The 12,506-nt window shown below is 39.4% G+C and overlaps 1 protein-coding gene across 3 annotated transcripts in view; it reads left to right on the top strand.

The window, feature by feature from the left end:
- cd2ap (CD2-associated protein) overlaps positions 1 to 7,118 on the top strand; it is a 185,079-nt gene extending 177,961 nt beyond the window's left edge. For all 3 annotated transcript variants that reach the window (XM_067984523.1, XM_067984522.1, XM_067984521.1), the window contains 2 exons: positions 2,833 to 2,896; positions 5,499 to 7,118. In XM_067984523.1, coding sequence (XP_067840624.1) covers positions 2,833 to 2,896; positions 5,499 to 5,540 — 106 coding nt within the window. In that variant the 3' untranslated portion in view covers positions 5,541 to 7,118. The remainder of the gene's footprint in view (positions 1 to 2,832; positions 2,897 to 5,498) is intronic.
- The last annotated feature ends 5,388 nt before the right edge of the window (positions 7,119 to 12,506 follow it).

Here is a 12,506-nt window from a genome sequence, read left to right as displayed (position 1 = left end):
CCCTGTAGAGGGCACCATGCTGAATGGATCTCTAACTTAGAGTAACTTGCCATGCAAAAGCTCATAGAAAGTCTACGGGCAAGTGCAAGTTTGCCATTCTTTTGCCGGTCACAGCAAAATCCAGCCCATTGTCCTTTTACTTTTTACCAAATTTACAGCAGTTACATGCTCTACTTTTTTTTTTAAACCTGTGACTCCCTCCACTAGCCAGTTATGCACTTAAGCAAGTTCTCTCGAGTATATGCTGTCTTATCCCTTTTATTGTTTTTGACATTTCTGGTATTTTTTCCCCCTTCGGCATTTATTTCCAATCTTGCTGCTTTTCTTTCTCACTATCTTGTTTAATTTACTATTTTACAGTTTTTACTTATTTCACTTTTTAATGTACTCTTATTGCCATTGTTTTATTTGTTGATTTATTTATTCATGTATTTTTAACCCCATCTCCCTTTCATATCCAGGGAAACATGGCTTCTAGGCACATAGGGCAAGCAGGTAACCAAGGACTTTTCCTGGCACTCTTATCAAGTGCTGTTAGTTGACACCCAAAAGGAAATGATCAAGTTCAAGCCATAGTTGGTTCTGTTTTCCTTGGTGGATAGGGCTTGCGTTGTTACTGCCCGTAGTAGAGCCAGACTGAAAATCTGGTGATGAGGTTTAACTTGGATCTGTGACGCCGAGCATTGCTGCCCATTGGAGCTAGATAAACAACACCACAGCTGTATAAATAAATCTGTTTAAGAAAATCATTTTTTGAATGAATAAAGAAGTGTAGGCACTTAGAATATAAATTTAGAATGTATGAAGATCTCATTTGAAATTTATGATAGTTTTAAAATCTCTTGAATTTAGTAATTCAGCTCCTCAAGAAAGCTAACTCTCAATATTGGAGCTGATACTTTACCTTGAGGTTGACCGAAACATAAATTACAGAAATAAATAACCCCTAATGTATATATTTTTCTTGTCGGTCATTAGCTCACCAAAAATTCATGTTTTTATTTTTTATACAACAAAAATTATCTTCAAGCTCCAAGAACAATTTGCTGTTTTTGTTCTGTTACTAGTCCTAATCACTTTTTATTTGTTCTTGGGAAATGGCTGCATTTCTAACCCAACCTAGCTGCCCTGAGGGGTTGGTGGAAAATGGGGTAGCATTTTCCTCAGATATATGTTATTTACTTCAGATGAAGCTGGAAAGTTTTGAGGCTTTTATACAAAAAATTGAGTTACCTCAGAGCCTTCCAGACTTTTCTATCACTACATTGCAATGGGGCAGAGATTACAAATGCGAATGCTGGCAGGCCCTGTGTAAGTTCATTTGATGCAGAAGAGAAGGATTCTTAGTCGCATTCTGCATCCAAAATGAAAGAGTTTCTTGTAATAAATTGGGTAACCAGATGGTGTTGGATAGAATATTAGAGCCTGATCTTCAGTTGCTTCCAAGCCTTTATTCACAAAGATCCACACCCTCCACACTCTAGTTAAGTTCTTATATAAATAGATACAGGAGCGTCCCCAATTGATACGCACCACCTGAATACAGTTAACACTAATTGATATAAATCATATGGACACAATTAACACTTGGGATTGACTTGGGACATTAGACCAAAAGGAAGAATCAAGATATGTTTATAGGAAAAACAACTCTGAAATACCCAAGCGAATAATTGGCCTTTATTTCTAGGGGGATGGAGTATAAAAGCAGGGAAGTCGTGCTACAACTGTACAGGGTGCTGGTGAGACCACACCTGGAGTACTGCGTACAGTTCTGGTGCCCTTATTTAAGGAAGGACATACCTGCATTGGATGCAGTTCAGAGAAGGTTGAACAGGTTGATTCCGGGTATGGAAGGGTTGTCTTATGAGGAAAGATTGAACAGGTTGGGTCTATACTCATTGGAGTTTAGAAGAATGAGAGGAGACTTTATTGAAACATACAAGATTCTGAGGGGACTTGATAGGGTAGATGCTGAGAGGATGTTACCCCTCATGGGGGAATCTAAAACTAGGGGGCATAGTCTCAGAATAAGGGGTCGCCCGTTTAAGACGGAAATGAGGAGGAATTTCTTCTCCCAGAGGGTCGTGATTCTTTGGAATTCTTTACCCCAAAAAGCTGTGGCGGCTGAGTCATTGAATACATTCAAGGCTGAGTTAAACTAATTTTTGATCAGCAAGGGGGTCAAAGGATATGGGGAAAAGGCGGGAAAGTGGAGTTGAGGTAAAAATCAGATCAGCCATGATCTCATTGAATGGCGGAGCAGGCTCGAGGGGCCGAATGGCCTACTCCTGCTCCTATCTCTTATGGTCTTAATTCATGGCCCTGCCAAGTCTTGAGCTTAGGACAGTGTAGTACACCTTCTTGAGGTAACTTCAGGGATTTACAACATCATACAGTAGTTTATGCAGAATTGGTTAATTTCTTATGGGTTTCTTCTGCTACAAATGTAGCTTTTAATCTGTAAATTTTCAGCTGGGAAATAATCCAACATGGTAACTCAAAACAACGTCACAAAATGTTTTTGGAGTGATTTTAGTTCAGCTTTTATTTGTAGCTGTTTGTGATCACCTGTTTTTTTGATATGTAGTTTTTATGAACTTCATGATTGAGGGCTTTTATTCTTGGTTGCTACTTGTTTGCTAATCTGTTGAGCTGTAATTTGTGGTTATTTATATTATGAAGTTTGACGTAATCAGGTGGAAGTGTGACACAAAACCTTGCATATAAACAGTGAGCTCCTCCACGGATACTGAAGTGGAACAGATAAAACACATTCTAATTGTAATGTTGCATTCTAAAGTAACTAGATTTATATCTAATGTCCCACAGGAAAGAACTAACTGAACTAAGGAATGACTTCGAAGAAGAGAAGAAACAACGTATTGCCTTACAGGTTATATAAGCTCAGCATTTTATTTTAGAATCATTGAGTTTTACAGCTTAGAAAGAGACCATTCAGCCCATCGTGCCTATTCCAGCTCTCTAAAATAACTATCCACTTAGTCTCATTCCCTTTTAAATTTTTCTTTTTCAAGTATTTCTCCACTTCTCTTTTAAAAGAGATCATAGATTCCACTTCCACCACTGCAGGGAATTCCATGTCCTAACAATCCTCCATGTAAATTTTGTTTAAAAAAATTCTCATAACCTTTCCATGTTATTTTGGTACAATTTTAAATTGATGCCTCTGGTTACTGACTCAGTGACCAGTGGAAATAGTTTTCCCCAATTTACCTTATTAAAATTCACCATAATTTGGATCACCTATCAGATCTCCACTTAACCTTTTATGTTCTAATGAAAAGTGCCCTAGTCTCCCCACATGACGAAAGCCCTTCGTCCCACGTATCTCTTCTGCACCCATTCTGTGACTTTGACGTCCTTCCTAAAGTAAGGCACTCAAAACTGGACACAATATTCTAACTGCAGTCTAACCAACGATTTGTATAGGTTCACATTACTTCTTTGTGTTTGTATTCTAAATCCCCACTTATAAATCCTGGGATACCATATGTTTTTACAGCTTTATTAACTTGTCCTGCTATTTTTAAAGAGCTCTGTATCTGAACTTGCTGCTCCTCCTATTCATTTTAAAGTTTAACAATTTAGTATATATTTTGACCTTATTTATCCTCCAAAAATGTGCCACCTTGCATTTCTCAGTATTAAATTTCATCTGACATCTATTTGCCCAATCTACTAACTTGTCTGTGTCTTCCTGAAGTCAGTTAGAGTCCTCTTCTCAATTAACCACGCTCCCTATTTTTGTGTTGTCTGCAAATTTTGATGATGTGCTCCCTATACCCAAAGCTTGATCATTTATTTTTATATATGCAATAGTCCCAACACGGACCCCTGGGAACCACCACTGTTTACAATCCTCCAGTCTGAAAAACATCCATTAACCACTACTCCCTGTTTTCTGTCCTTTAACCAAATTCCTATCCGTACTGCCTCACACCCTTTAATTTGTGTGCCTTAATTTTATCAACAGTCCTCCTATGTTGCACCTGATCAAACAACATTTGAAAATCCATATGAACAATATCCGATACGTTTCCTTTATGAATGCACTTTGTTGTTTCCTCCAAGAACACTATTACATCTCAGACATGACTTGCCTTTTACAAATCCATGCCAGCTGTCCTTAACTAAACCATACCTTTTCAGATGAGTATTAATTTTATCCCATATTGTGGCCTCTAGAAGCTTGCCCACTACCGATATTAGGTTGACCAGTCCACAGTTACCTGGTTTATACGTTTATCCCTTTTTGAACAGAGGTGTTGCATTGGTACAACTTCCATGTCCAAGGATGCTTGGAAGATTGTGGTCAGAGTCTGTGCTGCTTCTTCTTGGAACATTCTGGGATTTTTTAAAATTTAAAATCACATTCCAGTAATATTTATTGTGTAGGATTTATTAAAGCTTTTGAAGACATTCCTGAATATTTTAAATCCAAAATTTACATGATAAACTCAGAATTCAAGAAAACACTTACATTCATATACTAAGTACTATGTATATTTCCAACTGACAGTACCTGATCAAGCTGTTCCTAAACTGCAATTTATATTCATTCACGGGATGTGGGCGTCGCTGGCGAGGCTGGCATTTATTGTCCATCCCTAATTGCCCTTGAGAAGGTGGTGGTGAGCCGCCTTCTTGAACCGCTGCAGTCCGTGTGGTGAAGGTTCTCCCACAGTGCTGTTAGGTATTAGCTGTTAGGGATTTTGACCCAGCGACGATGATGGAACGGCAATATATTTCCAAGTTGGAATGGTGTGTGACTTGGAGGGGAACGTGCAGGTGGTTCAATTCAAAATGTTTCACAGTAGCGAAGAACCCAGCTGATATCCTCTGGATACTGTTAATGAAGTACACCAGGGGAGTGTTTAAAAATTCAAACTCTAAAAGGCATAGCATCATTGATCTAGTAGTATTCATCTTATTTGTTGTAGTTGTTCAGGTGCTTTAAGTAAGTTTTTTTTAAAACATGTTTTAAAATGAGTTCTATATAGGTCCTGCTTACTATAATTACAAGATTAGTTGTACCAAAATGTGAGCAAAATCTTTTAAATTTAGTTTTTTTTTGCAAAATCGCTATTGCACACTAATAGTAACAACTGTTAAGTGGACCTGAGTCATACACACCAAGTTTGAACCAAGGTGCTAGGTTTGATGACTGGTCTGTGCTAAGTTAGCTGACTGCAGGTAGAGATGCTGTAATTGGCTGTGATAAAGAGTAGTTAGCAAGGGTTGTCACTCCTGATTGCCATCCGTTGATCGTAGACATCGAATAAGCACAGGATTGTGCTGGAACGTGACCCCCAACCCCCCCCCGGCATAGTGGGATATCTTACCAACATTCATTCTTTAGCACGCACGTGATGAATTCCCATTTGGGTATTTTCTGGGATTGCGTTAAGTTTAATTGTTCTCTACCTCTTTGCACTATTAAATAATGGTTACTGACCATTGGTTTTTATTTACAGCTGGAGATAGACAAACTGAAGAAAGCTGTTCAGTCTACGTGAGCGAGATTTCATTCTATATTTGGGACAACTTACCAAGGCTCAGTTGCTGCAAGTAACCAGGAAGACCAGTACTTTGAAATACTTTTTCCCTTTTATTATAATCATTGTCCTATTTGAAAACGTCAGATGTTATGATATATCTTTATAAAGATGGGTATAATTGAATGATGTAAATTTCTTGCCAATAAGAATTAATGAGGCCTTATCTACTATTGTGCTGGACTTGCAGACTATACATTCATGATGAATGTTTGAGTTTGCTTACTGTACTACTGAATCTGTATAAAGGGGTAAGAGATGTTTAATTTTTAATTAAGATGTAGTTTAATTTTTTTAATGAATCTATGCTATTGTAGTTATGCGAAACCTTATAAAATTGACTTATAGATATTTTCTGCTAAATGGGAAAAAGCATAATAGATACTAGTTTTTTTTGCTCCTTACAGGAAAGGGAGTTTGATTTTGCTGTATACAATTTATTTTAGCTTTCCTACCCAGGGTAAACACTATTGTGCCTGATTGAAGCCTCCAGATGCAAGTATTAAATGAATATATAAAGTTGGTGTTTTAAGGGGCAAAGGAATATGGACTACAGACCAATTCCGTATGCAGAGTAAAACTATGTATTTTCATATAGATGGTTATATTATATAATTTAAATGGTTATTTACACATTGCTTGCAATAAAGTGAGCTTATGGTCCTTACAAAGGGTCTGAGGAAATGGGCAAACATCAGTTGTATCTTTAATGTGTTCATTTTGAAGAATTATGGTTCAAGACTAGATTTTTTTTTTCTGTTTACCGGTGGTCCTCTTTCTGTTCAGTTAATGTCCCAGATGCAATAAGAAACCTACATTTTGGAAGAGAAGAAAGAACACAAGTTTGTTTGCATTTATGTAGTTTGTTTTTGTTTTCTGAGCCATCTGCTCCTGGTGAGGTTTTAAACCAAGTGCTATTGGGGACTGATTTTCAACAGTCCTTTGCTGTAATAAAGCTCATAACAAATGATCAGGAATGACAATCATTTTTTTAAAAATAATATTGTGATTTTTTTTTCTCATCTTCTGTTACACAGCAATATAAAGACAAAGTGCAACGCATTAGCATATAAATTTCTCCCTTTTATTAGCTGCTCATAGTGTTCTATTCCCTGTAAACCCATTCACTTTATAGTTTCTCCACTTTACTTTCAGGTGTTGCAATCAAATTTTTCTTATGGAAGTTAATACATCTTTTTTATAATCCGTGGTTATAAGCTTTATAATCGAGGTGTCTTCACAATAACTTGTTTACAGGTGCTGTACGATAATGCATGCTTTTTCTAAGCTTATTTTTAAAAACCAAATTTAAAAAAAACTGATTTGACTTTTTAAAAAAATTTCTTTGTACTTTTTCTTGTCAAACAGACCTGGAATATTCCTGAAGTGTTACTTTAAAGTTGGTAATTGCAAGAGCGTGGATTACTACTGGATAATAAATGAGTACCTATACTTAAGGAGCTACCACAATATAGATAATGATCCAAATGCTTTAAAAAAAATTGTACACCATCCCAATTAAAAACATTTGTAGAGCAACCATGGTCAGTAGTGGTGATTTCTCATAATCTTAAATATTAAACAATTCTTTTAATTGTGAAACCTTTCTTCAACTGCCTGCTCCCTATCTCTCGTCGATGTGACTATCATCTCAAACTCTCACCAACAATTCCTTTCTCTCCCTGATGTATCAGATTGTGTCCATCTCTTTCTCGCATTCTGAGGTATTGAGCTTAAGTAATGAGCAGGTGACACTTCTCACAGATGTGTTTGCCCAAGTCAACACCCAGTGCTTCAAACTCCCACATCTTGCAGGAATGACACATCACTGTCCCTCCTTATAAATCAGGTCTCGGCTATTTGCTATCGCATTCCTACAATTGGCATATAAATAAGCAATAAAAAGTAGAATGTAATATTCATATAAAACAAACCAATATTGCTGAATCCCCCATCAACATCCTAAACGTCACTATTGACCAGCAGCTTAACTAGATCAGCCATATCAAGACCAGGGCTACAAGAGCAGAGCAGAGGCTGGATACTCTGCGACAGTTGGCTCACCTCCTGTCCTCAAAAGGCCTATGCACCATCTACCAGACTTACTCGCCTGGATAAGTACAGCCACAACAACATTCGAGAAGCTCTACATCATCCAGGACAGAGGCATTTGATTGATTGGCATCCCTGTCACCCAGCTCAATATTCACCCCCACCATCACTAATATACTGTGGCTGCAGTATATATGATCTACAGGATACACTGCAGTAACTCATCCAAGGTTACTTTGGCTGCCTCTGCCTCCCTAGTGACCTCTGGCACCAAGAAGGATAAGTGCATTTGGGAATACAGTATATGAGTAATTTGAAACATGACTTGTGGTAAGGGAAGAGAAAGGTGATTTTGGACCTATGGTTCCCAAAGCTCTCCACCACTGGGGTTCCCCTCCTCATTTCTGGATCTGGTTGTAGACTAATTGATAGAGATTGATTGCTATGATTAGTCAACAACTCCATTATATCATGCGTCTACCAGGATGATAGCGATGAACTAGATGGACCTTGATCTTTTCTCGTCTACCAATTCCGATGTACCCATGCAGAGTAGCAATGTCGCGGGAACTTTTATCACCTGGAGATTCCCACATTGTACAACTTCCTGACTTGGACACGTATCATAGTTCCTTCATCGTCACTGGGTCGATATCCTGGAATTCACTACTTAACACCATTGTGGGAGGACCTTTATATAAGGACTGCAGTAGTTCAAGGAGAAGGCCCATCACCAGCACCTCGGCAAGTATCGATGGGCAATAAATGCAGCCTTACTAGTGTTACCATATCCTGAGACTATTTAAATAAAACATTGTCTTTCATTGTGGCAACCAGAAGTGTAATCGGATTGCAGGATCCATAAATGGTTTTATTTCTGTGCATGTTAAAATAAACTACTTAAATCCTGAGCTAATTCACATATTTACCCATGCATATCCATAAAATAACATTGTATATAAGTTCCTTCTCATCTCTCTTGTGACTAACAGGATGCGAGCAAAAATAGTATTCTTGTTTCTAAGTGTTTTTTCTACAGTGCCTATCAATTGACTATGCATACAGAATTTAATTTCTTATCTTGCAGTTCTATATAAGCTTAGGTGAGATCAGGAACTCACTAACTTTAGTACATTATATATATTTAAACAAAATCCTGTCTAGTATACATGCTTAATATCCTTGGGATACCCACATTGGTATAATTTCCCCTTTAGCCAAAGCAGAAGTATTTATTTAGTTGGTAGAAGGTACCCTAACAGTTCTCCCCACATCCCCCCCCACACTAGAATGTCTGTTTGCTGCTTTATGCCATAACCCTCCCCTCCAAATCATTCAAGTAACCCAAAAGGAGGCAATAGAAGAACTACAAATTTAATGTCACCAAACCTTCCTATCCTCTCTTCTGCATACAAACGTTTTTGTCCTATTTCTAGCCCTCAAACTAATACTGGACTGAGGTTCTGACATCCAGTTTTCTTACTTTGTTTGACCTTGCTACCTGAAACCTGGTACAGCTGTGGCAGTTTGCTGAACAATTGGGACTGATTTCTATCTTACCCATAACCTTGCCAAGTAATAAGGTCCCACATAAGAGACTGTTGGCTAAGATAGAAGCCCATGGAATCGAGGGAAAAGTACGGACTTGGTTAGGAAATTGGCTGAGCGCAAGGCGACAGAGAGTAGGGATAATGGGTAGGTACTCACATTGGCAGGATGTGACTAGTGAAGTCCCGCAGGGATCTGTCTTGGGGCATCAATTATTCACAATATTTATTAACGACTTAGATGAAGGCATAGAAAGTCTCATATCTAAGTTTGCCGATGACACAAAGATTGGTGGCATTGTAAGCAGTGTAGATGAAAACATAAAATTACAAAGCGATATTGATAGATTAGGTGAATGGGCAAAACTGGCAAATGGAATTCAATGTAGACAAATGTGAGGTCATCCACTTTGGATCAAAAAAGGATAGAACAGGGTACTTTCTAAATGGTAAAAAGTTTAAAAACATTGGATGTCCAAAGGGACTTAGGGGTTCAGGTACATAGACCATTGAAGTTTCATGAACAGATGCAGAAAATAATCAAGAAGGCAAATGAAATGCTGGCCTTTATATTTAGAGGACTAGAGTACAAGGGGGCAGAAGTTATGCTGCAGCTATACAAAACCCTGGTTAGACCGCACTTGGAGTGCTGAGAGCAGTTCTGGGCACCGCACCTTCGGAAGGACATATTGGCCTTGGAGGGAGTGCAGCGTAGGTTTACTAGAATAATACCCGGACTTCAAGGATTAAGTTAAGAGGGGAGATTACACAAATTGGGGTTGTATTCTCTGGAGTTTAGAAGGTTAAGGGGTGATCTGATTGAAGTTTATAAGATATAAAGGGGAACAGATAGGGTGGATAGAGAGAAACTATTTCCGCTGGTTGGGGATTTTCGGAGTAGGGGGCACAGTCTAAAAATTAGAGCCAGACCTTTCAGGAGTGAGATTAGAAAACATTTCTACACACAAAGGGTTGTAGAAGTTTGGAACTCTCTTCCGCAAACAGCAATTGGATTACTAGCTCAGTTGCTAAATTTAAATGAGAGAGATAGCTTTTTGGCAACCAAAGGTATTAAGGGATATGGGCCAAAGGCTGGCTTTTTTGCCCATCTCTAGTTGGCTCTGAGTTTGATACAATGGAGGGGTTTGCTAGGCCACGTCAGAGAGCTGGATATAGTCATGTAGGCCAGACTGGGTGAGGGCAGCGGCTCTCCTTCCCTAAAGGACATTAGTGAACAAGTTGGGTTTTAATGACCAGCTGACAACTTCACAGTCACTTGTGCTGATACCAACCAGTGAGCTTGATAGACTCAACTGAACTGAGTCATCTTTAGTCATCAACAAATCCCCTGGACCTGATGGCTTACATTCTAGGGTTCTAAAAGAGGTAGCTGCAGAGATAGTGGATGCATTGATTGTGATCTTCAAAAATTCCCTAGATTCTAGAACGGTCCCAGAGGATTGGACGGTAGCAAATAGAACTCCGCTATTCAAGAAAGGAGGGAGAGAAAACAGGGAACTACAGGCCAGTTAGCCTGACATCAGTCGTCGGGGAAAATGCTGGAATCCATTATTAAGGAAGTGGTAACAGAGCACTTAGTCATAATATGATTAGGCAGAGTCAACATGGTTTTATGAAAGGGAAATTGTGTTTAACAAATTTATTAGCGTTCTTTGAGGATGTAACTAGCAAGGTAGATAAGGGGGAAACCAGTGAATGTAGTATATTTGGATTTCCAAAAGACATTCGATAAGGTGCCACATAAAAGACTGTTACACAAGATAAAGGCTCATGGGGTTGGGGGTAATATATTGGCATGGATAGAGGATTGGTTAACGGACAGAAAACAGGGAGTCGGGATAAATGGGTCATTTTCAGGTTGGCAGGCTGTAACTAGTGGGGTGCTGCAAGGATCAATGCTTGGGTCTCAGCTGTTTACCATCTATATTAATGACTTAGATAAAGGGACCAAGTGTTATGTATGACGGCTGATGATACAAAAGTAGGTGGGAAAGTAAGCTGTGAGGAGGACACCAGGGGCTCAATTTTGAAATGGTGGCAGGTTGGCAGCAGTGGGGGGGTGAAGGTGCACGTGGCAAACCCAAATTAAAACAAACTTACCACTTCCAACGCGATCGCAATGTAATTGGTGATTAAAGTTCTTTCCGGGTTTTGCACCCAGTAGCCAACGTGATTGACAGGCTGGCTGCCAACAGGAGCTGCAATGTGGGTTGGGGGGGGGGGGGGGGTCGGTGGAGAGAAAGAGAGAGAGCAAGACGTCATCCGGCACTGGAACGTAAGTTGGGGATTGGGGGGGCTTGGGAGAGGGGAAAAGAGGAGGAGAGCGGAGAGGGAGACATCGGAGCAGGGTGCATTTACCAGGTGTGAATCAGATGCCATGGGAAAGCCGCCCAGGTAAGTTTAAAAATCGTTCTAACTACCTAATATGTCACAAGTAAAGTGCCTTAAGCACCTCAATGGTTTGGTTCTTTAACTATCATCCCGCCAGCTTTAACTGCTGGCGGGACTTCCGGATTCTGGACGCCCACAAGCACACAGGTGCATCTGTGGGAAATTCAGAAGTTGGTGGGTTGGAGCCGGCTTCCAAACCCGCTCTGCATTTCTACAATTTTTGCAGCCCCCCCACCCCAAAGTACCCGCAACTTAGGTTTAAAATTGAGCCCAAAGAGTCTGCAAAGGGATATGGATAGTCTAAGTGAGTGGGCAAGAAGGTAACAGATGAAGTATAATGTGGGGAAATGTGAGGTTATTCACTTTGGTAGGAAGAATAGAAAAACAGAATATTTTTTAAATGGTGAGAAACTATTAAATGTTGGTGTTTAGAGAGATCTGGGTGTCCTTGTACAACAAACACAAAGTTAGCATGCAGATACAGCAAGCAATTGGGAAGGCAAATTGGCCTTTATTGCTAGCAGGTTGGAGTACAAGAGTAAGGAAGTCTTGCTACAATTGTACAGGGCTTTGGTGAGACCACACGTGGAGTACTGTGTACGGTTTTGGTCTCCTTATCTAAGGAAGGATATATTTGCCTTAGAGGCAGTGCAACGAAGGTTCACTAGATTGATTCCTGGGATGAGAGGGTTATCCTATGGTGAGAGATTGAGTAAAATGGGCCTATATTCTCTGGAGTTTAGTAGAATGAGAGGGGACCTCATTGAAACATATAAAATTCTGATGGGGCTTGACAGGTTAGATGCTGAAAGGTTGTTTTCCCTGGCTGGAGAGTCTCGAATTAGGGGGCTGGCCATTTAAGACTGAGATGAGGAGGAATTTCTTCACTCAGAGGGTTGTGAATCTTTGGAATTGT

This window comes from Heptranchias perlo, chromosome 5 (assembly GCF_035084215.1).
Source record: "Heptranchias perlo isolate sHepPer1 chromosome 5, sHepPer1.hap1, whole genome shotgun sequence".
Classification (NCBI taxonomy): Eukaryota; Metazoa; Chordata; class Chondrichthyes; order Hexanchiformes; family Hexanchidae; genus Heptranchias; species Heptranchias perlo.
This window is presented reverse-complemented; position numbering and strand designations above follow the sequence as displayed.